Below are 27,445 nucleotides of genomic sequence, written 5' to 3'. Positions count from 1 at the left end.
TTTCCCATGTTCCATTGTATGCTCTGTCTCTTGCACATACCTTTTTTTTAGCTGTTCTGTATTTTTCCCCACATCCTTTGGTTCTGCCTTCTTGAACTGTAATAACCCAGGCTTCTTAGTCTCCAACCTCCTGCCATGACCATGACAAGTGTTTTACTTGCTGATTGGATTGCCAATCATTTTAGGCTTTCCCAGCCCTGGTTTCAATCCTCACAACCCAGAAATCTGCACATTAGAACAACCGTCTATGACTGACAGCATTTGGGGAAATGTTCCTTTAGTCCTGTACAATCCCTAGTCCCCACTTCAATTTCATTTCATTTCATTGAGGTTTTTTATTATTTATGGAGTCCCTGTTAACTCTCATAGTTTTATCCTTCTTGGTACATCTGCATAGAATATTCATAGATTCTTTCTTCTCCATCCTCCTTATTTAATAGGCAAGAGAAATGCTTAGATTTTATTAAAACATTCCCCCTGAATGCCTAATTCTTTTGATACCGAAACCTAAAGTTAGAGCAAAACCCAGAGAGAGCCATGGAAATGTAGGGGAGGACATCGTTTCCTTTCTTCCCTTCTAGGTTCTTCGGCTGCTCTAATAATTAAAGTGACACAAGACAGATTAACAGAAAAAAACAAGTTTTAATTTTGTACATACAGGAGCTCATAGAAATGTGAGACTCAAACAAGTGATGAAAGCAGGCAGTTTTTATACCTTTTAGACAAAGAAACAATAAATTTGTGAAGAACTGACAAGACAAAGAAGTTTGGGCTTGGAGTAGTAAATTAGCCCAGACGTAACAGGGTTTGTTTATAGAGCCTTTTCATTCCTAAATTCCCTGCGTCTGGTGATGAGGATGTCTCTTTACCTTCTGGTACAGCAGAGGTACCTTTCACATGGAAGATTTATTTCCTACTTTCAGGGAGACACAGGAGGGTCAGAGTGACCTTGCACTGGCTCTTTCTTAAGTAGCTTTAATTCAAAATAATCAGTATGCAGCCTGGCATATTTTGGGACAGCATCAGGAGGAATTTCAAGTCATGTAGATATATCTTGAGTCCCTGGATATTTGAAATAATAGAGATTATTTTGTTTCAGGATCTCTGCTGATTTCCCAGTAGCTGAACATCATAGCCTTACATTATGCATTGATTTCTCTTTTGTAAAAACATAATTTGAAATTTATGACTGAAAAGCAGCAATGAAAACACTGGTTTCCCTTTTCCTGGGTTGGTGGCTGAATTTAGTTTGAGAGGAATACAATGGTTCATCAGATAATTATGGAAAGAGGTGCCACACATGGAGGCCTTAGATAATCAATCCTCTGTGTCTGGAGTGTAGATACTCACCGCTATTATATAGGATGCTTTCTTTTTTTTTTTTCCTTTTGTCTGCTTTTGCAGATTTTCAGATGCAAAAATGTCAGTAATTTTCCACAAGAAAGGTTTTCCTAGAGCTAATTTTGTAAAATCTAAGAGGCTATGAGAGCAAAGCCTATTTAACTTTTATGTTTGCAGTTTTATGTTTTGATTATTAGCTTTTAGAATGTAGAAACTAACTCGGGGTAAGGTCAGAGTGTCAGAATCTTAATTAGTTTTCTTTCTTTTTATTACTCATTTAAGCTAGTTTGAGTAGCGATAATGAGGTAATGAAACTTGCTTTAAACAAACTTTTTAAAACTTGTACAGCCGAGGGCGCCTGGGTGGCTCAGTTGGTTAAGCGACTGCCTTCGGCTCAGGTCATGATCCTGGAGTCCCTGGATCGAGTCCCGCATCGGGCTCCCTGCTCGGCAGGGAGTCTGCTTCTCCCTCTCCCACTCCCCGTTTGTGTTCCCTCTCTCGCTGTGTCTTTCTCTGTCAAATAAATAAATAAAATCTTTAAAAAAAATAAAATAAAATAAAATTGTACAGCCGAGTGAGTTGTACCCTTCAAAGTTGTCACTGTAGGAGGGCATTGCATTTATTACAATAACAGCTCTATTGCTCAAGGTAATGTTAGATCTTTTCAGGAGGATTTCTATCAAAGTCTATAGCACATTTTCGGAAACTTTTTAATACTGGCATAACATCAGTATGTATTTGAGTTTTGGACGTGGCCAACAGCCATTCACCATCATCTTTTTACTAGTATGGGTAATGAGCCTACTTATTATTTAGAAGATATGGTTAGGAAATAATGAGATTGGTTTTCTTATGTGTCACATAAATTGTCTCTGAAGGAAATTCCGAAGGAAAAAAAATTTTTTTTTTAAAGATTTTATTTATTTATTTAATAGAGAGAGAGAGAGAGAGAGACAGCATGAGGGGGAACACAAGTAGGGGGAGTGGGCGAGGGAGAAGCAGGCTTCCAGCTGAGCAGGGAGCCCGATGCGGGGCTCTATCCCAGGACCCTGGGATCATGACCTGAGCCGAAGGCAGTCGCTTAACCAACTGAGCCACCCAGGCGCCCCCCGAAGGAAAAATTTTAACAGAGTTCTGAGCAATTGCAGTATCACTGTCATAGGTGAAAATGACCTCAATATGATGGTTTTGAAAGTGACAAAATTTAGCTGGCTATTTAGTTCTGTTATAATTTTTAAAAACCACTCATTATTAATTGTAGCATTCTGGCATTGTGAAGAAACAAAGCATTTTAGTGGAAACAAGATAGTTTGACTTGGTGCAATTACCACTTGCTCCTAACAAAATCATTGTAAGTTGGCTGACACTAGCTGGAAATGGCCCTTGGAATTGAACGATAGGTAAGGAGATGACAGCTAATGGAATAGAACGGAATGTGTGAGAGCAGAAAGGGCACCCATTATGGAAGTATTGCTAGTTTTGAGACAAATGGTGAGAAGTAATTATCTACTCTCCAGTGTCTATTTCATGTCCATATTCCTTAGATTTCCCTGGCTCAGTTTTAATCTAATAACTTTCCATCATAAAAATTATATGATCATGATTGGAAAATAAACATTTTAAATGACCTCCATATTTCTGGTTAGATGTGGTAGATTGAACCCTCACATGCATCTTTCCTCCATTAAAATGACAGTGAGGGCATAATAAACTCACAAGAACAAAGTAGATGAGTGACATCAATAAAAATTTGGAAGATGTCACAAAAATGGACAAAGTGTAACTGACGTAACTGCGTGAAGAAACCTGCCTTCTAATTGCAGTAAGAAGCAGAACCTGGGAAGGGCTCTGGAAAAGGAAGCACCGGATATCTCAGGAAATTGGGCTATGGTGTGGTGCCTAGAGAAAAGGTAGATTATATTAACTTAAGAAGATATTAAACTCTAAAACTCTTTTATAATGGGAAATCAGACAGTCACAGTTTTACTTTGTTTTACATCTCTAACGTGGGAGAAAGTACAAGTGCAAACAACAAAATATTCTTTTGGCTTAGCAATTATTTATGCTTTACAAAAAAAAGTCTGTTTAAATATTATTAATAGAATAACATTTAGTAAGTAAGGAAACCACATAGAATTACAGACTTCTGAGAGGTTGCATTTACTTTCTTTTTTTTTTTTTTTTAAAGATTTTATTTATTTATTTGAGAGAGAGAGAATGAGAAAGAGAGCACATGAGAGGGGGGAGGGTCCGAGGGAGAAGCAGACTCCCTGCCGAGAAGGGAGCCCGATGCGGGACTCGATCCCGGGACTCCAGGATCATGACCTGAGCCGAAGGCAGTCACTTAACCAACTGAGCCACCCAGGCGCCCCGCATTTACTTTCATAGGACATACAGTGCTTCTTCATGTCTGGATTCTGGATAAGAATCTATTATTGGAAATAACGTTTCCAAGAACTGTTTTATAACATAGATTAGTATTTGCTTTCCTGCTACTGTAGAAGAGGGAATGTTTCTTTTTATCTTGACAGAATTTTTTTCACCAATACAGTTGACCTTTGAATAACATGGGAATTAGGCTTGTTGACCCCCCACGCAGTCAAAAATCTGCTTATAACTTTTGACTTTTCCAAAACTTAACTGCTAATAGCCCACTGTTGACTGGAAGCTTTACTGAGAAAATAAACAATCGATTAACACAGATTTTGTATGTTGCATGTATTATATACTGGATTCTTATAATAAAATTGGCTAGAGAAAAGAAAGTGTTAAGAAAATCATAACGAAAAGAAAATACATTTACAGTATTGCCCTGCATGTATTGAAAAAAAAATCCACAAATTTAGTGGACCCATGCAGTTCAAACCTGTGTTGTTGAAGGGTCAGCTGTTGTTGGATGGGCCCATGTTGTCAAAACTAGGTATTGGAATTCCAGTAGTTGGGGGAAAAAAGCAGGTTTGAAAAGCATAAAGCTTATAATATGGATTACCAGATATTTGAGGAGAACACCTAACAGAGAAAGAAAGAGATCAGAACAAACAAATGGAAAGAATTCAGGTGAAACAAAGATATGCAGGGAATAGAAGAAAATCTTTTAAAACCCAACCCAATAATAATATATTAAGAGAGATAAATACTGCATCTAGGAAACAAGATAATGCTATTAAAAATACAGAGAAAAGTAACTAGAAAAAATATGAGAAACAATAAAAAATTGATAGAAGGGTTGAATGATAAAATTGGGGGGAAATGTCTGCAAGAAAACAGGAAAAAAGATAAATGGAAGATAGGGAAGAAAAGATAAAAACTGTAAGAGGGTCACTCTGGGAGATTAAACAGCTGAGTAACAGGAATTCCATAAAAGGGTAGAGAGAAAACAGAGAACGGAAATTAGCAAAGATTATTCTTCATAGCTGAGGCGCATGATTGAAAGGGAGGGAATATGGAATGCCCAGGTCAGTGAATGAAAGAAGGCCCACATTAAAGACATACAATTTTGAAGTTTTAGAATAGAAACGGAAGGTCCAAAAAGCTTCTCAAGAGAAGAACCAGGTCACATTGGAAGGATCAGAATCAGAATAACATCAGATTTTTCATTAGCAATGCTAGGCACTAGAGAAAGTGGAGCAGTGCTGTGTAAATTCTGAAGGATTTCTGTACTTGCAAATCCAAACCATCAATCAAAGGCAAGTTCTCAAAAAATGTACAGGCAAGGTCTAAAATAAATGAACATCATATGACGCGTTCTTTGTTTAGAAGGTACAGGAGACTGAATCCCACCACAATAAATGAGAGAACATCAAGAAAGATGAAGATGTGAGAAATAGGAAACAGGTTTACAATAAGGAGAGAATCAAAGGGAGTTCTCAGGATCGTGGTGAAGAGAAAGTCCAGGATTACATCTGGGCCACAGGCCTGGAGTGCAGTTAGTCCAGATAGGAGCAGGAGGACAGAAGGCCACAGGAAGGATACAGCAAAGAAAAAAGTGAAATTGATAGAGTACCTGATGTGTTTGACCGTATGGAAGGCTCTATAGTTCTGTGGAGGACATTTGGGGCTAATTTAGTGACATGTATAGAAAACTAATTAAGAAGAGAAGAAAATGATGGGAGAAGGGAAAGTACATGTTGGGTTGGGTTTAGTTGGTCAAGGGCCTGAGCGCTGAAGTCAGGCTGTCTGAGTTTGAATCTTGGCTATATCACTTATTATTACCTGTGTACGCTTGACTGAGTTACTTTCCTGTGTGTGCTTCAGTTTCCTCACCTGTGTGGAGATAATAATAATACCTACTTAACAAAATTGTTATAAAGATTATATTAATGCGTGTGCTGACCCAAAATTATTAACTGCTATTTTTATTATTGCTATTAATACTTAAAGCAATAGAGAAATATAAGTTTGAGCATACTTCTATTTTTTATTTTTAAGATTTATATACTTATTTGAGAGAGAGCGAGAACGTGCACAGGAGTAGAGGGAGGGGCAGAGAGAGAGAGACAATCTCAAGCAGAATCCATGCTGAGTGGGGAGCCTGATGCTGGGCTTGGTCTCATGACTCTGAGATCATGACCTGAGCCTAAATCAAGATTCAGAGGCTCAATCGACTGAGCCACCCAGGTGCCCCTGGAGCTTCTCTTTAAGTAGACATGTTATGAACATCTTTTTTTTTTTTTTAAAGATTTTATTTGACAGAGACAGCGAGAGAGGGAACACAAGCAGGGGGAGAGGGAGGAGGAGAAGCAGGCTTCCCGTGGAGCAGGGAGCCCGATGCGGGGCTCGATTCCAGGACCCCAGGATCATGACCTGAGCCGAAGGCAGATGCTTAACTGACTGAGCCACCCAGGTGCCCCTGAACATCTTTTAATATGAACACTATGAACATCTTTTATCATCTTCAGTAACATGTTAGTGTTAGCAGTGTTCAGTGGTAAGTTTTTGTACCCTATGGTATTTAGTTACTTCTCTTATTATTTCTACTGTTTCTCCATGATGATACTATATTGGCAGTCTTTATGGCTAAATATCTGTGCGCAGTAACAAGTTATTTCCTTAGGTTAAATTTCTAGAAACAAAATTGCAGGTTCAAAAAGATACACATTCAGTATGTACTGTCTAACTGCCCTCCTTGAAAGTTTTTTAAAAAAAACTGTGTTTACAGTGTTTGTGTTAGTGGTTCCTTAATGGCCTTGTGAACACTAAGTTTTTAAGTAATAACTATTTTTTAAATGGCACAAAATACCTTTTATATTTATAGTTATTTTCCTTCATTAGATTCTTGTGTGCCAAGAGTATCAGAATTTTAAGACTTTTATTAAATTTTGAAAGATTGCTTTCTCAGAAGAGGGCAATGATTAAAGATATGGAAACAACCTAAGTATCCATCAATAGATGAATGGATAAAGAAGAAGTAGCGCAGGGACACCTGGGTGGCTCAGTCATTAAGTGTCTGCCTTCAGCTCAGGTCATGATCCCGGGGTCCTGGGATTGAGCCCCACATTGGGGCTCCCTGCTCAGCGGGAAGCCTGCTTCTCTCTCTCCCCCTCCCCCTGCTTGTATTCCCTCTCTCACTGTGTCTCTATCTGTCAAATAAATAAAATCTTAAAAAAAAAAAAGTAGCACATACATACAGTGGAATATTACTCAGCCATAAAAAGAAATGAAATCTTGCCATTCATGACAACATGGATGGACCCTAGAGAGTGTTATGTTAAGGGAAATAAATCAGAGAATGAAAGACAAAGAATATATAATTTCACTTATATGTGGAATATAAAAAACAAAACAAATAAAATCCCAAACTCTTAAAAACAGAACAAATTGGTGGTTGCCGGAGGAGAGGTGGGTGGGAGGATGGGTGAAATAGGTAAAGGGGATTAAGAGGTACAAAATCGCAATTATAAAATAAGTCATGGAAATGATAAATATAGCAGAGGGAATATAGTGAATAATATTATAATACTGTTGTATAATGACAGATGGTGACTACACTTATTGTGGTGAATATTGAGTAATAGATCAAGTTATCAAATCAATATGTTGTACACCTGAAACTAATATACTACTGTATGTTAATTATACTTCAATTAAAAAAGAGGGCAATAATTGACCATCATTACCAGTGGATATTAAAGCCTATTAATCTGTGTTCTCTCTAAAGAAGGGACTGTGATATTCTTCACACAAATGATTAGGAAAATATTGACAGGTTGACAGATCTTAAGTATTACAATAATCTAGGCAAGATATCATGGTGATTCAGACCAGGGTGGTGGCAATGGAAGTGGTCATATTCTGGATATATTTTGAAAACAGAATTGACATAATCACTTGGATATGGGATACAAGAGAAATTGAGGAGTCAGTGATCACACCTTGGTTTTTGGCCAGGGTAACTGGAAAGATGAAGTAGCTATTATGAAAATGGGAAGACTATAGGAAAATCACGTTTGTCAAGCAAGATCAGGAACTCAAATCTGGATATAGTTAAGTGTGTATGCTTATTTGTTAAGAGATATTGACCATGTGGTTAGAAATATGATTCTGAAGTTCAGAGGAGAATTCTAAACTGGAGACATAAATCTGAGGGTTATCAACATATACTTGTTATTTAACAGAAGTCATTAGATAAGCTCACCAAGGGAGTGAGTATAAAAAGAAAAATGGACCAAGGACTGAGCCCTGCAGCCACTACATTATTTAAAGATTGGGGAAATGGGAAGAAACTAGCAAAGAAGATTGAGAAGAAGCAGCAAAAGAAGTAGGAGAAAAACTGGGAAAGAGTAATGCCTGGTAGGAAATCTAAGGAAATATTTCCAAGAGGAAGGGTGATCAGCTGTGTCAAATGCTGCTTACAGGTCAAGTAAGATGAAGACTGAATCAACCATTAGATTTAACAAGATGGAGGTAGGTAATGAGTGACTTTGATAAGAGCAGTTTTGGTGAAGTGGGGGGGCGGTAAAAATCTGATTAGATGGGTTCAAGAGGTAAGAGGGGGAGAAAGGAAAATACTAACTATGGGTAATTCTCTTGAGTGGTTTTGCTTAATTGACAGAAATGTAGTGGCAGTTGGACAGAGAAATGATGTTAAGAATTCTTTTATTTGTTTTTGTAAATGGGAGAACTAACAAAGTTTATATGGTGACGGAAAAGATCTAATAGAGAGGGAGAATTTGATGACGCAGGAGGGGATAATATCTGGTGCTGTGTCCCTGGGTAGGCAAGAAGGGATGGATTATGGTGCATGAATAGGGGGATTGACTTTGGATAATTACCTGGCCAGCTAATCCCTAGAACAGGAGGGAAGTCTGAGCATGAGTGCAGATGGTGGTAGGTGCAGAGATGTGGTGGGAATCTATGGAACTTATCTTTTGATAGGCAGCAAAGTCATCTTCTCAAAATAGACTTTGAAGGTTTGAAAGAGAAAGAGAGAGGGTATGAAAAGGTATTGTGGCACAGTTGGGAGAGTAAATGTCCTAGGAAAATAAAATATGATTGCCAGAGTGTTTTAGGGGACCCATCGAGGTTAGTGTTCATCACTGTAACGTGAACAGTCTACATGATGATAGACTGTTCTTCAGCTTCATTCAGTTGTACTGAGTAGGCCTGGTGCCTCTAGAGCTTTTTTAAACCGGCATTGGTTTAGCCAAGAAAGAATCACGTGTTAGGAGATGGGTAGGGAAATTTACAAAGCAGTAAATATTAAGATTGAATTGAAGCTGAGCAGGGAAAGGTATGAGACATGAGGGAGGTGAGGGATGGTGAAATGGTAGCAAGTTCAGTGGATTAGGTCTCATTGGGGTCAAAGAACTGAAATGGGGTATTGAAGGAGAAAGCCTAGGACAGAAGTTGGTCAGAGAGTGAGAGCCTTGGAATTGAGAATATGGTAGGTAAAAGAATGGAGAAGATCATTAGAGGAGATGAGATCAAGGAGCTGAGAAGAATTACAAGGTTCACCTAGGTAAATATCAAAATCACCAATAATTGCAACAGGAGTAGTGTTTGAGTATGTGATCATAAACTAGAAGCTAAAATCTTCAGGGAGTGAGGGAAAGTGACCAGGAATCAATAAATTGCGTAAGGATCAGTGATAGTCTGATGATAGGAGATACAAAGAGGGGTGATTTTTAATGATATGTGTGAGAATGGTATGACATGGCAATGAGAAACATGGAGGATGTCTTTCCCCTCTCTTCACGGGATCCCCTTAGTTATGATGTAGAGCCCCCACTTAAATGGGTGCAGGAAAAGCAGTTTCTGCAGTGGAGAACTGATTCTCAGAGGGAGATGGTGAAGGAAGTGTTCAAGGAAGAGATTGGAGATTTTGGTAGTGGCAGTTTGTGAGTTCCAGAGGGCATCATCAAAGGGCATCTGGAGCTGGGGAGTGGTGGGATGAGGGGACAGAGCCATATGGGGATTAGAGATCTGGAGATGAGGGATGATTTGGGAACCTAACAGACATTAGGTAACAGACATGAACTAGGATAATAGCCCTAATTAGGTTAACCGTAATGATTTTGAGAGCATATGGCCATGATGAGGCTGTGTGGGTTGATGGTAGGTAGATGCTGTCTTGCTAGGAACAGGCAGAATTGGGACTCCCACTAGACTCCAGCTTATGAGGTCACATAGGAAGGGGTGGGGAACAGTCTCACTTTTAGCACTGAGCTCTTTATTTCTGACAATGGAGTCTGGCTGAGGGATGTGGTCTTATCTCCAGCATATGGATGTGGAGGGGAAGGAGACAAAGATGGTAAAAATGCTGATTAGGCAGATAGCAATAGAGAATTTGAGGCAAGCTCTACCTTGTTGAGTATGATTTTCAAGTAATATTATAAAAATGGAAATCTTTAATGTACTTTATTTGAACAACATCTAAGAACTGCAGCTTTTTAAAAATACCAAAACCTTTCATTTCTAGGATGCTCTTGGAAATCTAAGTAAGTTTTGGAGTAATTCTGTCAATTTTCTTTTTAAAAAATTAGTTCTTGATTTGGCTTTCATGTCTCCCTCTGTTGATAATGTGCCATAAGATTCACCAGAGACTGCTTTTTATTGCTTTGCTGCAATGTGTTCCCTAGTATCTTTGACTTTCAGTGTGGTAATGAGTCACAATGATCAGAATATACCAACATACTGTTATATTAATAAAATTTTACTAGACTATTTGTAGACTTAATTTGATTATACTTCTATGCCCTGGTAACATTTTTTGTATGTCAGGAGATACCTAGGAGACTTCGACTTGGTAGGTGGGTTGGGGGTGGTTCCCAGGCAATTTAAAACAAAAATCCTGTGATTCTGGGGCAAAGCCAGGCTTTCCCTGGAAACCTTTGCCTTAGTAGGAATCTTTTTATAAAGAGGAATATTGGGCGCCTGGGTGGCTCAGTTGGTTAAGCGACTGCCTTCGGCTCAGGTCATGATCCTGGAGTCCCTGGATCGAGTCCCGCATCGGGCTCCCTGCTCAGCAGGGGGTCTGCTTCTCCCTCTGACCCTCCCCCCTCTCATGTGCTCTCTCTCAAATAAATAAATAAATAAATCTTTAAAAAAAAAAATAAAAATAAAAAAAAAATAAATAAAGAGGAATATTAATAATAGTGCCCAACTCAACTGTGACCTAATCACATTTAGTCTAAATGCCTTAGTTCTGATATACACAGAAAGCTGCTTGAAAATTTTCATCAGATTATGACTTCCTCAGTAGAGCCTAACTAAAATAGCCTCACCGTTAGGCACCGGGTAGAAAGAAAATCCCTTGTATGTTCATAAGCAAGAAGGAATTGTCATATTTATAATTTGGAAAGGAGCAAAATGAATCTTTCATCCAAAAGGCAGATCTTAAGTAAGCTTTTATTTTTGTTGTTTCCCTTTAGTTTAAACAAAATAAGAATTTTAAATACTAGTTATTACATATTGAGGATATAGACAACAGTTCTGGCACAAACTGGGGCTGAAGAATGGATGATTAATTCTCACTGATATGAAGAGCCAGGACATTTATCCATTTTCTGTAGTGAGGATTCTCAGCAAAGACATTAGTTTTCAAAGAGGATCTGGAGGCTAATTTTTGGCTACATGAGTAAGAAAACAAAAGAGAAGATGAAATGGGAGGAGGAATGCATAAAGTGGAGAGAATTGGAAGAGCATTTTTTTTTCTAAGCTTCTAATTTCTTATACCTCTTATATAAGATAATGGAATTTGAATTCTTTTTTTAAAGATTTTATTTATTTATTTGACAGAGAGAGACACAGTGAGAGAGGGAACACAAGCAGGGGGAGTGGGGGAGGGAGAAGCAGGGTTCCCGCCGAGCAGGGAGCCCAATGTGGGGTTTGATCCCAGGACCCTGGGATCGTGACCTGAAACGAAGGTAGATGCTTAACCGACTGAGCCACCTAGGCGCCCCTGAAATTTGAATTCTTAAATCTTCCATTTTCCTAATTCTGTTCTTCTGAAAAGTTTTGAAACGAAACAAAATCTCTAATTTTCCATCGTGACTCGATGGAGCTTTTCCCTATTTTACTGGATGGATTATACTCATATTTGAAACTTTTATGATACTTTTGTATTTATATTACCCAAAGTAAGTTACATTGGGCTCATTTGGAGCCTGTTCCAAGGAAAACATGATGTTAGTTTTGTACACCATTAATAATTACTGAATGGTTAGAATAAGCAGACATGACCAGCCTATTGCCTTAGTGTATTATTTTGTATAATTCTTTCGGTTGACTGGAAAGCTCTGCTTCCTGTAGTAATAGCTGGGGCCACTGTTAAATCTGGAGAATCCAGAATGGCCTCAATCCCATGGTTGGAAATTGGTGCCAGTGTTGGCTGGGAATTCAGCTGGGGCTGTCAGCTAGGGACTCTGGTTCTTCTCTACAAGCATCTTATTATGTGCTTGCTTAGGCTTTTTTGGGGCATGACAGCTGGATTCAGAGATTCAAAGATGGAGAATTGTACATGCGTAGAAGCTGGGAATCTCACATGTTACACAATATTACTTCTGCCTCATTATATTTGCTACAGGGCCAGCTCAGATTCAAGGGGAGGAGAAATGGTCTCCACTTGGCTGTAAGAAGAGTGACAAAGAATTTGTCGCCATCTTTAAATAACCACAGTCCATCCTTGCACCACAAATTATTTATATTTCTCACAAATGCAAATGCGGTAAATTCCTCCGTACACTCCTGAAAAATCTCATTCCATTATAGTATCAGGCTCAAACTCAGGGCTCAGGTTCTCATCATCTGAATCAGGTCCTGGGGTTCAGTCCACTTCTTAGATGATGTGATGCAGGTACAGACTCTTGAACTAGAAAGACAAGTTATATGTCCTACACACACTCGAGTTACAAAGGAGAGATAAGGACAGGACGACTGCAATGAATACTCTTGTTTAAAAAGGGAGGAAATAGGAGGAACCTAGCTTTCACCAGTCCATTGAAATTCTGATATTCAGCCAGGTGTATGTCACCAGCTTCCCCTGTTTTGGGGAAAGGGAATATGTGGCTAAGGCTCTATTCTGCTTCCTGGGAGTGATTGCCTGTGGTTGTTGGCTATAGTCTTTGAGTCACTGTTGCTTTTCCCTAAGAAATGGGGCTAGGCCTTAACGTAAGTATCTTTCTAGGTCTGCTTCCTGACTGTAAAAAATTTGAATTGACTGTCCATTTTAACTCAAGCTGGTGGCTGTTCCATTGGTGGGTTCTATGTGAATTCATTGGGATTTACCCCATTTGAACAAAACCACAGCCACCCATCTTTTTGGGATAGGCCTGTCCTTATTTTGGACTTTGAGGTAAGATGCCATGAGACAGTGCCTTTAAGATTCTTAGAAACTCTTTTGTGTAGCTGAGGATCTGGTAGGCAGGCCTTTGAGAATCTTAGAAACTCTTTTATATAGATGATATAGTCCAGGCAAAGCAGCCTTATGTCTTTCTGAGGTCTTAACAAAGGGTCTTACAGCCATATCCTTTGATTCGATCTTGATCCCGAGGTCACATTTTACTCACAGTACCTTCAATTAGATCTTTGCTCTGAGGCTATTTTTTGAAAATCTAATGCTGGTTCAGGTTTCTTCATTCATTTGTTTCTTCCTTTGGTGTTTTTAGTGGGGATACTATAAATGATGCATCCTTCTCAGTGTATTACTTCAGGAGCACAAGATTTTGGTTTCTTCCATTATTGATGATGTTTACTGATCCCTTGATTAAGGTGCCCCAGTTTTCTTTACTGTAAATGTATTACTATTTTGAAGGCAGAATTGAATATTGGGATTTCGCTGAGAGAGTTATGCAGTAGCCATGTTGAGTTTAAGATGCCTCTTTCACATCCTTGGAGAGACTAGTTCAGAAACAGGGGTGCCAGTTGCTGTGTCAATTGGAAAGATGAAGTGGTCTTTTTCTGTTTCTATTTTCTCAGTGAGTACAGAATTGAGATCATCAACATCAGTGACCGTGAAGGAATACTTTGAGGAGAAAAGTTTGGGAAGGTCTTCTTAGAGTAAATTGACTAGGAAAATTTATTGGATTTATGGGCAGTGTTGTGCTAAGGGGGACCACTTGATAATTGTCATAAGTTCATCGTGTCACCATTCAGGATCTTCTGCTTTTCGAGGACAGACTGATTATGAGAAGAGTTAACTTTTCTCATAGTTGAGTTTTGGCCAAGTGAGCATAGTGGAGAGAGCAGAGTGAGAGGAGTAAGGAAGTTTTGAGTGTATACAAGGGAGTGATTATCATGACAGGGCATGGAAGATAAACTCAATTAGGTGGACAGGATGGAGGGTAGGACAGTGAAAAAGTGGTAGGTAGGGTTCATGGTTTAAAAGTCTTCAAATAGGGGGCGCCTGGGTGACTCAGTCGTTGAGCGTCTGCCTTTGGCTCAGGCCATGATCCCAGGGTCCTGGGATCGAGCCCCACATTGGACTCCCTGCTCTGCGGGAAGCCTGCTTCTCCCTCTCCCACTCCCCCTGCTGTGTTCCTGCTCTCACTGTCTCTCTCTCTGTCAAATAAATAAATAAAATCTTTAAAAAAAAAAAAAGTCTTCAAATAGTTACAGTGAAAGTTCTAGGGAAAGATGGATAGGAGATGGTGAATGGGGGTTGGAGTGATTGAAATCAGGATGCGGGAGGGATTTCATCTACGTTCCGGTTTAATACCTACCAACTTCATATTATCTCCATTTTAGACATGGGCAAATTATGTCATAGAGATTAAATAACTTGACCAAGGTCACACAGCAAGTAAATGGCAGAGTTTGGATAGGAAATCAAAATAATTAGTTTTGTTTTTAAGCTCCAGCATCTTTGTACTAAACCAGCTGCCTCTGATTCATGACAGTTGTCCGCTAGACAAAGAGTAATCATTATTACGACTGAGAATGTTTACATTGTGTTTGTTTTGCTTACACCAGGCTTATTATGGCATGTGAATGAAAAAAAGGCCTCAGAATACATTTCTAATTTTAAAAACATCTCCTTACTTTCTTCATAAAACAAGTGGCCTTTAGAATTTGATTGAAAATGATTTTCACTTTCCTCTTTGAAAATTCACAAGTTAGGATTCACACATCAGTTTTGAGTAAGCTGTTAGTTAACATGGAGTAAATTCTACCTTATCAATTTACAGTAAAATAAAAATTCTCAATGATGGGCGCCTGGGTGGCTCAGATGGTTAAGCGTCTGCCTTCGGCTCGGGTCATGATCCCAGAATCCTGGGATCGAGTCCCGCATCGGGCTCCCTGCTCCTTGGGAGCCTGCTCCTCCCTCTGCCTCTCTCTCTCTCTCTCATGAATAAATAAATAAAATCTTAAAAAAAAAAAAATTCTCAATGTTAAGGAGATCATCCTCCATTTTCCTACACTTGAAATTATTTAAGTAGATCCCTACTTAACAATAAACAATGACAATCTAAGGAAAAGAACTTAAGGTGATTTTGATTATCTCTGCCTTAGGAGGCCTCAAGAAAATCTGCTTAGGTTCTAAGTAGATGGTAGTAAAGATTTTATCTTCAGTAGAGGAAGAGTGACATTTTAAATAGAAGGTTTTTCAGCCTAATAATTAAAATAACAATACTTAGCCGACTTCCACAATACTGCAAACAAACAAAACCCAATTGGCTGGGCTGTTTTTAGTTTAAATTACATGGAGCCCTTTCCAACACTACTTGTAGGTGTAGAAGCTTGATTAAAATAGCTGCGTAATTCCTGAGCAGAGGGTTTTCTTTGCTGTAATTATATTCGTGTGGTGACTCATACTCTCTTAATTCCTAGATTTTATAATTCAAAGGAAAATATTCCCTTGAACTTTTCAAACCTGGAAGACTCAAAAGTTGTTTTTTAAAAATTATTGTTACTATTTCTACTACCACTATGACTTCTCTAAATGATATTATACCTATTTGCTTTTAATCTCGCTCAAACTAGCTCCAATGATGGGATTTACTCATGTGACTGATGGAGAAAGGATCCCACAGATACTCAGCATCAGGGATGGGCTGTTCTGGATCCCAGGACCTGAGCAGCAGAGATTTGGGGGCTTTTGCTCTGGTATTCCCCACTGGCACACCTCCATTTCTTTCAAGTGTCTGCTCATTTTTGACTCTCTGCCTCTCTTTCCTTGAATGAATTTTTTGTGAATTTACTTGTTCAGATTCCCAAGAGAGGGAATAATAGTTGGTTCTGCTAATAAACACTACCTGTGTATGGCACATTTCCTCCCCCACTTCTGGCAAGTTGAGACCCATACAAGGTTGGGAGCCAATCCTTCGCTAACATTTGGCTGGTACCTCTCCTGTGTAGGGTATGGCTGTGGGTAACTGGGCAAGATGTGGATGCTGGAACTGTGACGTGTTTTGCTCGAGGCAGATTTCTGTCATGCAGCTTCACTTTTGTTAGAAGTCCTTTGAAATTTGTGAAATACTATCTCATATCCCAATGAGAAGAAAAGAAAAAAAGGGCAAGAAAGAAAGAAAGGCAAGCAAGAAAGAAAGGCAAGAAAGAAGAAAGGCAAGAAAGAAAGAAAGACAAGAAAGAAAGAAAAGAAAGAAAGAAGGAAAGAGAAAGAAAGAAGAAAGAAAAGAAAGAGAAAGAAAGAAGAAAGAAAGAGAAAGAAAGAAAGACAAGACAAGAAAGAAAGAAAGACAGACAAGAAAAAGAAAGAAGGAAAGAAAGACAAGAAAAGAAAGACAACTGTTGGCTGGCTGCACAATAGCTCTTCTCTCTACCACCCTCCTTCCCCTGAACATTGTTCAGCTCTGAGTACTCATGATGTTCATGCAAGGCTCTGGAGAAGGAAAACTTGATTGTTCAAAGGCATGGTCAAAGGAGTTGTTTTGGTGAGGCCCAGTAAGGTAATTCTGGCAAGACATACTTGAGAAGATGGATGCTAGGGGCTTTTTGTGAAGAGTTTACGGATTCCTTTAAAGAAATTCAGGGCTTTTCTACCTTGGGATATTTTTTACCTACGTGAGATGCTTAGAATTGCAGTGAGGAGGACAGGTCACTCACCGTGTTGGTGGCGGAGCAGAAGGTGAACTTATGTCTGGTCACATCCATGTGCTGAGCCAGCACACCAACTAACTCTGGAACTGCCCTGATGTCTGGTGGGCAATTACTTTGATGTAATAGGTAGTAGCTCACAAGTATACTACCAGGCAAGCTAGCCCCCACAGACCAAATTAAAATCTTCAAGTCACATGGTTTGCTAAATTAATTTGAAGGACATGGTGAGAAGCAAGAAGGAAGAAATGGGTGGGTTAGCAACCTTAGTATAGGGTGCAAGTTGGATGGAAGGATCCCTCCAGCTAAACCTGGGGTACGCGGTGTTCCTAAGTTCTGCTTCTCTCTCTGCTGCATCTGCCCTCCCTGCTGATGATGTGCTTTCAAGGACCAGAGTGGAGGTTTGGGCAAGCTCCATAGGTGGAAGGTAGTTCAAGCTAATGACACCCATTTTCTGGTTCTGAGTGACACAGAGATAAGTAGGCTTGGTCGGGAGCTGTAAATTGCCGGTTAGCTTGATGAACAGTCATGAATTCTATTTGTGTTTTTTGGGCAAAGAAAACATGGGGCAGAAATGGGTGTCAGCAGAGTTTATTAACCAAAGCAGTTTTACCCCCGAGTCTACATTGGCAATGTGTGGAGACATTGTTGATAGTCATGACTGGTGTGTCTGTGTGATGCAATTGGCACCTAGTGGGTAGAGGCCAGGGATGCTGCTAAACATACTGCAGTGTGTAAGATACTCCCCAAGACAAGGAATTATCTGGCCCAAAGTGTCAGTACTGTGGAGGTTGAGAAGCCCTCTGTGTCACCAATAGGTGATTGAATTAAAAAGTCATAAATAGTATTTATGTATAGTGTATCCTGGATATTTAGTATCTTTTGTGTATTTATTATATCATGAACATTTATTACCCAGGTGCTTCATGAATATTAGATATCATTTGGTCACCCATCCCTTTCTATCAATGTGTAATGCATACATGATCTTCTTAGCTATACTTACCCATCCTATGCATTCTGCCACATCTAACAAAATTTGTTTACTAGTTACTTATCTATATTTAAAACATCTTAGAAGTGTTTGCATTTATTTTGTAAACTTCAAATTTATTCATCTAACAGACCTGGAGATTAGCAGAAGCAAATTCACATTACACCTGTCCTGGAATTTCTAACAAGAAATAAGATAAAAATGTCCTATAAACAAATTATAAATTATTTAAGCCACTTTTAGTTGTGTCTTCTGCATCTTGCTCCCCCATAACATCATTAGGAAAATGTATTCCAAAGATAAATGAAACAAGGAGTTAGACTATAATTATAGATTTCCTAAATGGTAATGTAGGGATCAGATACTATAGGAAATTGATTATGGTGCCTGCGTTAATATAACACATGCTTGATCATTCTGTTTACCTTTCAAGCAAGTGTAGGCATGGTGCTTATCATGGCAGGCCTATGCACTCAGATTAAGAGAGAAAGAGGGAGCGTGTGCGCATGCAAGAGCAGGGTGAGGGTGTGGGGAGGGACAGAGGGAGAAGAAAGAAATAATCTTAAGTAGGCTCCACACCCAGCATGGAGCCCGATACAGGGTTCAATCTCACGACCTTGGGTCCTGACTGGAGCTGAAATCAAGGGAGAAGAGTTGGATGCTTAACCCACTGGGGCCACCCAGGTGCCCCAGAAATTCACATTTTTTAAATGATTGGGATACTTTTGGCATGGTGAACTTCAGAGCACTGTGAAAAAGATTTTTTAGTTGGCTGAACATCTATTGATGGAGTAAATTTAGAAATTTAAGTTTTGGGGCTCAGTTGGTTAAGAGTCTGCTTCGCTCAAGTTATGATCCCAGGGCCCTGGGATTGAGCCCCATGTCGGGCTCTCTGCTCAGTGGGGAGCCTGCTTCTCCCTCTCCCTCTGCCCTTACTCCTGCTTGCACTGTCTCTCTCTCAAATAAATAAATAAAATCTTAAAAAAAGAAATGCATAGCTTCATAATTATTTTTATTTAATGATGTTAATTTTATTTATATTTTAGTGCTTTAAAAATCTTAAGACTTTAAGACTTATGGAAGTTGTGTCTCGAGGCACCACCATTAAAAGGGGAATTTTTTCACATCTGTGGAATTAAAGGGAAGCATATTTAAGAAAATGTAAACATTTTTAAGTGGTACAAGAAGGTTGTTTAGGAGCGATTTCAAAAAAGATTATTTAAAAATGCTCAAGGTGTATTCCTTCTCATTTCTTCTATATTTCTTTGCTCCCTTTTAATGTTTTCATGATAGAGAGGAATATTTTGTTAGATTAAAATATCACACATTAAAAATGGTAGAGTGTGATAGCAAATCAGAACTATTTTATAAAAGCTAAAGTAAAAATGGGAAGAATGAGATGTCTTGCAAATAATGATGAGCTTATGATAGTTTCCTAGAACTGAACTAGGTCAGAGGAATAAGCTCTGGCAAGCAATGGGGTGACAGGTGATTTAACCTCATACTTTTTTAGAAGTACTAGGGTGTGTGTGTGTGTGAGAGAGAGAGAGAGAGAAAGAGAGAGAATGAGAGAGAACGAGAGAGAGAAAGAGACCTATACAGTTTTTTTTGTTTGTTTTAAAGAATGAGCTAAAGAATCATAAAGCTGGTATGTGTACACTTGGCAATTTTCAGATGATTTACATTTTCAAGGTCCTCTTTAATCATCATTTCTGTTTGTTACAGCGATTTGCTGTCCTCTGAATACGTAGAGAGACACGTTGAACATGGAGGGAAGACGGTGGAAGTTAAAGTAAGTCAAACTGAATCACAGACCTGTACCTCTGAAACAAATAATACATTATATGTTAAAAAAAAAAAAAAGAAGAAGATAGCAGGAAGGAAAGAATGAAGGGGGGGAAATCGGAGGGGGAGACAAACCATGAGAGACTATGGACTCTGAGAAACAAACTGAGGGTTCTAGAGGGGAGGGGGGTGGGACGATGGGTTAGCCTGGTGATGGGTATTAAAGAGGGCACGTACTGCATGGAGCACTGGGTGTTATACGCAAACAATGAATCATGGAACACTACATCAAAAACTAATGATGTAATGTATGGTGATTAACATAACATAATAAAAAAAAAGTTAAGTAAAATTGTTTTCCTCTGGGGGAAATTTTTTGAGAATTTTTAAAATACTGATTCTGATTTTAATTTTCATTGATACTTCTAATGAACAGTCTTGGGGTTTTTATATTTCAGAATTCTTCAAGAAAGTGTATCACCCACTTGTGAATAAAAACCTTTAGTTATCAGAGAAAGAATTCTTAGTGTACTGTAGGAATTGTTGGAGTTAGGTTTTATGGGATTAATGTAGCACAAGGGGTTCTTTTTTAGAATATGTCACAGAAAATAATTTCTGAATTTGCCTTTAAGGCTAGCCCTGAGAAACAAGAGGTAAAATCTTGGGTCCAGGGTGGATACATGACTTTGCATTCAGTTGAAAAAGACATTTCCCTGGTAAAGTGGTAAATTTATTAGGTCTACAGAGAAAGCCCCAGGGGTTTTTAAATCCGTGGTGAGAGAAATCGCAGGACACTGGTTCTTGTCAGGTAAGCTCTGAAAAGGTGACTTGTAAATAAAAGCCTCTTCCAGTTATAGGCATAGGAATGTATATTTTTGTCCAGTCTACTGATGATGTCATCTGAGGACATGTGAGACCAAATCCCACCCAGGGTTTTCTTTAGGCCCATTGTATAGTATGATGTTTTAACCATGTGTTTATTTTCTTCTAAACAGTGTCGGACTACCTGTTTTGCTTTATAAGAATTATAATGCCATTTATATATATTTGCTTTCTTTTTCTGAATATAAATTTGACACAGACTCATTTTAGTAAACTTAAAGGAGAGAAAAGTGGGGGAAAAAATGAAAAATCACCCTTAAATTCATCACTGAGGTAAACTTTGTTTTCATTTTGTTGTATGTCCTTTTAGTATTGTTTTGTCCTATGCACATATTTATATTTTAATTTTTTTATAGTTGCTATCATACATAACCTGCAGTATAGTAAGCAAGATTTCTATATCATGTATAGACATCTCTGATAAAGACTTAAAACAAAATCTGTTAATTTTTATAAGTGAACTAATTATAATAATTATACCAGTACTTCCAGAAAGTTACTCTAAATTTATTAAGACAGGCTGGCTGAATGGTTGGTTGATGTATTGCACTGTCTTACTGCAGAAAGGATGTCAGGATTTTTCCAGTAAGACATAGGAGAATGGTGCCATTTTGTTTGGAGTTGGAAAAAATTACTGAGATTTAGAATCTCTGGGCTTCTGTTCTCTTCCCTGTTTATTTGGCTTCACTTCCTTATTTTGTAGGATGCTTTTCTGAATGCAGAGTATATCTTATTCTTTTGTTAAATTAAAGAGGAAAAGAAACAGTCATTTCACTATCAATTTCCATTTATACCTGTCAGTGGAATAATGAAATGCATATATGAGCGTGGAGGGCAGACCTAGCAAAAAGCTATCTTCTGTTGCTACAGTAATATCCCTTTTCAGGAGACTTGAACTTCATCAACAAAGCTTACTCCACTCTGAGATCATTAGACAACACGGGTATATATAACACCTAGAGCTCTGATGTTCTGCACAATCTTTGCTGATTTTCTAGTCTGAGAATTGCGTTTTCTTGGTTGATGGTTTGCCTAACCCCCCAAGCCTATTAAACCAGGGAAATAATAAATCCAAACTTCATTCAAACCTTTGGGCCAGAAGACGTTTCTCCCTTCAAGAAAACCACTTGGATCTCACCCATCACCTCCATTTGTTTCTAGTCCTTTTAAAAATCTAACTCAAAATTCTCCTCTGGGTTTTTTCCAGGAACCACATTGAAAGCTCTGAATCCTGCCCCATCAATTCAGTTAGTAGCCAGTTATTTTCCTGCTGGTTCTCTTGGGTCTTGCCCTTTGTGCTTCACTCTTTGGGGTGTTTCTTCTTACATGGAATCTGTTAGTTCTCTTTTCTTTACCAATGGCTCAGAATTTTCTTACGCTTTTCTTTTCACTATACATTAGGAGCTAAAATTGTAGCATTTCATATTTTTCCTCTTCTTTCTACTACTTTTTCCAAAAAAATTTTTTTTACCTTCTGTATTATTTTGCTAAGGCCGCCATCACAAAGTACCACAGAGTGGCTTAAACAACAGAGATGTATTTTCTTTAAATTTTGGAGGCCAGAAGGCCAAGACTGAGGTGTTAGCTGGGTTGGTCTCCTCGGAGGCTTGTAGATGGTGCCTTCTTCTCCTTACGCCTTTACAAGGTTTTCCCTGTGTGTGTGTTTGTGCTCTGATTTCTTCTTCTTCTTTTTTATTTATTTGAGAGAGAGAGAGAGAGAGCACATGAGGAGGAGAGGGGTAGAGGGAGAGGGAGAAGCAGGCTCCCCTCTGAGCAGGGAGCCCGATGCGGGACTCAATCCCAGGACCCTGGGATCATGACCGAAGGCAGAAGCCCAACTGACTGAGCCACCCAGGAGCCCTCTAATTTCTTCTCCTTAAACAGACGATTCTTCGTGTTGGACTAGGGCCTACTCTAACAACCTCATTTTAACTTAATTACTTCTTTAAAGACTATGTCTTCAAGTACAGTTACAATTGGAGATACTGGGGGGTTAGGACTTCAACATAAGAATTTCAGAGGAATAAAATTAAGCCCATAATGCCTTTCCTAAGAGTGCTGTTTTTTTTTTTTTTTTAAGATTTATTTATTTTAGAGGGAGTGAGGGCGAGAGAGAGAGAGAGCATGAGCACATGTGGGAGGGGCAGAGAGAAAGGGGAGGAGAATCTCAAGCAGACTCCATGCTGAGTGCACTGAGCATGGAGCCCCACCCAGGGCTCCATCTCACGACCCTGAGATCATGACCCTGAGCCGAAACCAAGAATCCCACACTGAATGGACTGCACCACCTAGGTGCCCTTGTCCTTTTCTTTTGGAAGTGAAATAAATGAAGGGTATATGAAATCAAGACAAAACTCTAATCCTTTTGATGATATAAAATCAAAATCAAAATCATTATGCCAGATCGGGGTGCCTGGGTGGCACAGTCCATGAAGCATCTGACTCATGATTTCAGCTCAGGTCGTGATCTTGGGGTTATGGGATTGAGCCCTGCATGGTGCTCCTTGTTGGGGCAAGGAGTCTTCTTGAGATTTCCTCTGCCCCTCACCCAGCTTGTGGTCTCTCTCTCTGTTTCTCTCTCAAATAAATAAATAAAATCTTAAAAAAAAATCATGAGGCCAGATTTAAACAATGGCTAGATACCAATCTAGTAAATGACTCTGCTCAGGTGTCATAGAACCTTTATTTGTGAAACTCAGGTGCAATGCATTTATTTAAGGGTGTGAGTATGAATGTGGGAAAAGGAATATATTTGCATAAAAAATATGAAATAGCTACTTTTAGATTGTGATTTTTTCAAAACTTTTTATTTATTATTTTTAAATTTAAAAAAATTTTAAAGATTTTATTTATTTGAGAGGGAGAGCATGCAAAGGAGCCTGATGGGGGTGGGGGTGTGGGGGCAGAGGGAGAAGCAGACTCCCCGCTGAGCAGGGATTCCCGATGCAGGGCTGGATCCCAGGACCCTGGGATCATGACCTGAGCCGAAGGCAGACGCTTAACTGACTGAGCCACCCAGGAGCCCCTAAAACCTTTTTAAGTTGTAAAATACAACACTGGCACAGAAACTGCTAAGGTGAATACCCTATAACCACTATCCAATTCAAGAAATAGAGCTTGACCAGCCTTCTGTGTGCTACTTCCCAAACCCGAGCCCCTCCCTCCTCCTCTTAGAGACTTGTAAGTAGTATTGTGACATTTATGGTTATAATTTCCTCACTTTTGTTTATTGTCTTATCACCTGAGCTTGTATCCCTGCAGTTTAATTTGCCTATTTGAAGTTTTTTTAAATGAGTTTTAAAAAGTCTCTTCTAAAATCTGTTGGTTTCCTCATATCTTTCTTTTTTTATTCTCCTTTGCAATTTATTATATTTTTTAGAATTTTTTAAATTTAAATTTTATATTTTATTTATTTATTTGAGAGAGAGCATGAGTTGGGGGCAGGGCAGAGGGAGAGGGAGAAGCAGGCTTCCCGCCGAGCAGGGAGCCCGATGTGGGGCTCGATCCCAGGACCCTGGGATCATGACCTGAGCTGAAACCAAGAAGTGGACGCTTAACAGACTGAGCCATGGGGGCACCCCTCAAGTTTTTTTTATTTTACTTTTATTTTTTTAAAGATTTTATTTATTTATCTGACAGAGAGAGACACAGCGAGAGAGGGAACACAAGCAGGGGGAGTGGGAGAGGGGAAGCAGGCTTCCCGCCGAGCAGGGAGCCCGATGCGGGGCTCGATCCCAGGACCCTGGGATCGTGACCTGAGCTGAAGGCAGACGCTTAACGACTGAGCCACCCAGGCGCCACCCAGACTGCCTAGTTTTGTTTTGTTTTAAAGATTTTATTTATTTATTTGACAGAGAGACACAGCGAGAGAGGGAACACAAGCAGGGGGAGTGGGAGAGGGAGAAGCAGGCTTCCCACGGAGCAGGGAGCCCAATGCGGGGCTCGATCCCAGGACCCTGGGACCATGACCTGAGCTGAAGGCAGACGCTTAACTGACTGAGCCACCCAGGCGCCCCCCTCTCCCCTGCAATTTATATGTTGTCTCTTCAACAAATAAATTGTTTATCCTATGTGGATTCTCACAGTGTGAATTTTGCTGTCAACTGCAATTTTATATTTAGAGTAAAATGAAATCTATGTCCGTGATCTTTCCTTAAGATAGTGATTTGTATTATCTGCAAGGACATTCTATGCCCTGTTGAAGGTAGTTTTATTCCAGTCAGATAGATACATAATCCTGATTTTAAAGTTCTATTAAAAACTTTTCTTCAAAGGTTACAAAGATAAAAGCTTTAAGCAGGAAAAAAAAAGATATTTTTGTCCCCTTAGTAAGAAATGTTAATCTCATCTTTCACTTACATTTATTTCCAGTTCATTTAAAAATTAAATTCTAAATTTGCCCCTTAGTTTAGGAAGAACTTTTATGTGTTTGATACGAACTTTTAAAAGAATTGTAACATTAAGCTTCAACCGATCAGAATATCTCGGGAACAAAATCTTTTCATTTTGACTGTGACAAACTGTGGATCTAGATTCTTCAGACAAGGTGACCTGGGATTGATGAGTAGCAGCAAATAAGTATAAACCATGCAGTTCACTCTTTTACTGGTAGCTAGCTTTTTTTTGGTCTTGAGCTGAAGGCTGCCAGTTTTCAGCTTAATTGGTTGCCAGTGAAATAGGCTCTAATCAGTATTGTAATACTAATAATAGTAACCAATGATATTTATTGCTCATGATGGGACAGGCACATGAATTTATATGTATTCAGTGCTCAAAACGACCTGTGATTATAAATATAATTATTATGAAACTTGACAGGAAACTGAGGTATAGAGAGGTTATATAATTGGCTGAAGATAACACAGTAAGGAACAATAGAGCCACGGTTAAAATCTAGGTTACTTAACTCCCGAGCTGACTTTCACACCATATTATCTACCATATATTCTATATTATGTATGATAGGATAGCCAGGAAAACTGGAATGTATTTTATTTAGACTTATTTTATGCATACCTAATTAGTTTTTGACGTATCTAGCAATCACTCTTTTATAAAGTCTTATTCTTAAGCTGAAGTGGTGGTCTACCCAAAGACCCTTTATGTATTTCTCTCAAATTTGGTTATGTGTTTGGGTGGGTTTGTCAGTAATGTCAGTTGCTTTGGGCAAAATATGGTAGAGGCACATCCAGTACAAAGCCTGTTTTACTTTTCACATCTCAGGAAAATAGCCATAGTAAGAGTTTTAGAACATTAGGAAAGGAATGGCTAAATTCTTTATATATACCAAGAATATGTATAGATGTGGGATGAGGCAGATTTCTTTTGGATGAAAAAGTAAAAATAGGTATCTTGGTAGAGATATGGTTTATTATATTTATTACCAATGAAAGACCATGACCAGTCACCAGTATCATTTGTTCTAACAGTATTTTCTTTGGTCTAATTTTTTGATGTTTTATGATAATAATCAAAAGTAATAGCTGCCAAGTGTCTAATTAGCTCAAATTATTTCTCATCTACTGTATGTGAGCACTCCCAGCTTGTCTTTGGATCAAAATCCTAATCCTTGAGGATGGGTGTGTACAGAGATGCCCGTTATACAGCATTGACTTTGGTGATCAACTGGTTACTGCCCATCATTTAAGTGAATTGAGTGCACTCAAGGATCATTGTCTCAAATTATGTCCACAGGGGCAGTAAAAAGATGGTAAGAAAGCAAAGGAGTATGGGTCAAAGTTGAAATCTAGAAATAGGTAAAGGAATTGGAGAGAGTGCTGTGTGTTGGGTTACAGCTGCCAGAGGGGATAGTGTCTCCTTGAGGGTGGGAGAAGTTATTGTGACTCAAGGGAACCTTTTTCTCTAGTGGAATGGTGGTGTAATTTTCATTAAAAAATATTTTCTAAGAAAATTAAAAAAAAAAAAAAAAGGGGCGCCTGGGTGGCTCAGTTGGTTAAGTGACTGCCTTCGGTTCAGGTCATGATCCTGGAGTCCCGGGATCGAGTCCCACATTGGGCTCCCTGCTCAGCAGGGAGTCTGCTTCTCCCTCTGACCCTCCTCCCTCTCATGCTCTCTGTCTCATTCTCTCTCTCGCAAATAAATAAAATCTTAAAAAAAAAATTTTTTTTTTCTAAGAAAATTGAAATAGCCACTGTTACTTCTGGAAATAGAATGTTGGTGAAGTTGATATAGAAGCAAGGAGAAAGCCTGAGTTTTTGTTTTTGTTTTTGTTTTTTTTTGCCAAATAGGTTTTCTCCTGCTCTTCACATCCATCTTCCCTTCCTGGGGTTGAAGCTCCATGAAGGATTCCCAGCTTAACCAGCAGGTGCATGTGCTACAGGCAGAATCTCTGGATTTCTTTTGCACTCATTTTTCTAAGTCAGATTTCTAGCTCATTGTCTTTCTTGAAAAAGAGATACCTTTTTTTTTTTTTTTTCTTATCCTGCCTTAATCTTTTTGTTTTCTACAATGACTCTGTCAAAGACAGGAACAAAATTCTAGGGAGAACAGCTTTAAGAGATCACTTAAAAAGAGATACCTTTTTTTTTCTTATCCTGCCTTAATCTTTTTCTTTTCTACAATGACTGTGTCAAAGACAGGAAAAATATTCTAGTGGAGAACAGCTTTAAGAGATCACTTAGAAAATATTAAATATGATGACTGTCAAGACAACAGAGACCTTCCTGGCTTATGCTAACTTTGTAGCTCCTATAAGCCTGAACAGTATCCATAGATAATTGCTTGTTATCTTGAATTGTATTCAAGCTTTCTCATGTCTCATTTTCTGATTTCTCCATGGTGAACATAATGCTCAACACTTGAATAGTTTAAAAGTTGTATAACATATTAAACAAATAATGTTTATTTTTTTATTTTTATTTATTTTATTTATTTTTTTTTAAAGATTTTATTTATTTATTTGACAGAGAGAGACAGCGAAAGAGGGAACAT

At 38.8% G+C, this 27,445-nt stretch overlaps 1 protein-coding gene across 16 annotated transcripts in view; it reads left to right on the top strand.

Annotated features, from left to right (window-relative positions):
* The window catches only part of ADAM22 (ADAM metallopeptidase domain 22), a 227,712-nt gene that overhangs the window by 97,694 nt on the left and 102,573 nt on the right, over window positions 1–27,445 (top strand). For all 16 annotated transcript variants that reach the window (XM_064575313.1, XM_064575312.1, XM_064575306.1 and 13 more), the window contains exon 4: window positions 19,553–19,619. In XM_064575313.1, coding sequence (XP_064431383.1) covers window positions 19,553–19,619 — 67 coding nt within the window. The remainder of the gene's footprint in view (window positions 1–19,552; window positions 19,620–27,445) is intronic.

The sequence above is a fragment of the Mirounga angustirostris genome, unplaced genomic scaffold (assembly GCF_029215605.1).
Source record: "Mirounga angustirostris isolate CCGP_5_RB_7025 unplaced genomic scaffold, mMirAng1.0.hap1 SCAF_12, whole genome shotgun sequence".
Taxonomy (NCBI): domain Eukaryota; kingdom Metazoa; phylum Chordata; class Mammalia; order Carnivora; family Phocidae; genus Mirounga; species Mirounga angustirostris.
The sequence above is the reverse complement of the archived record's forward strand: the minus strand, read 5'-3'. Positions and strand labels throughout refer to the sequence as shown.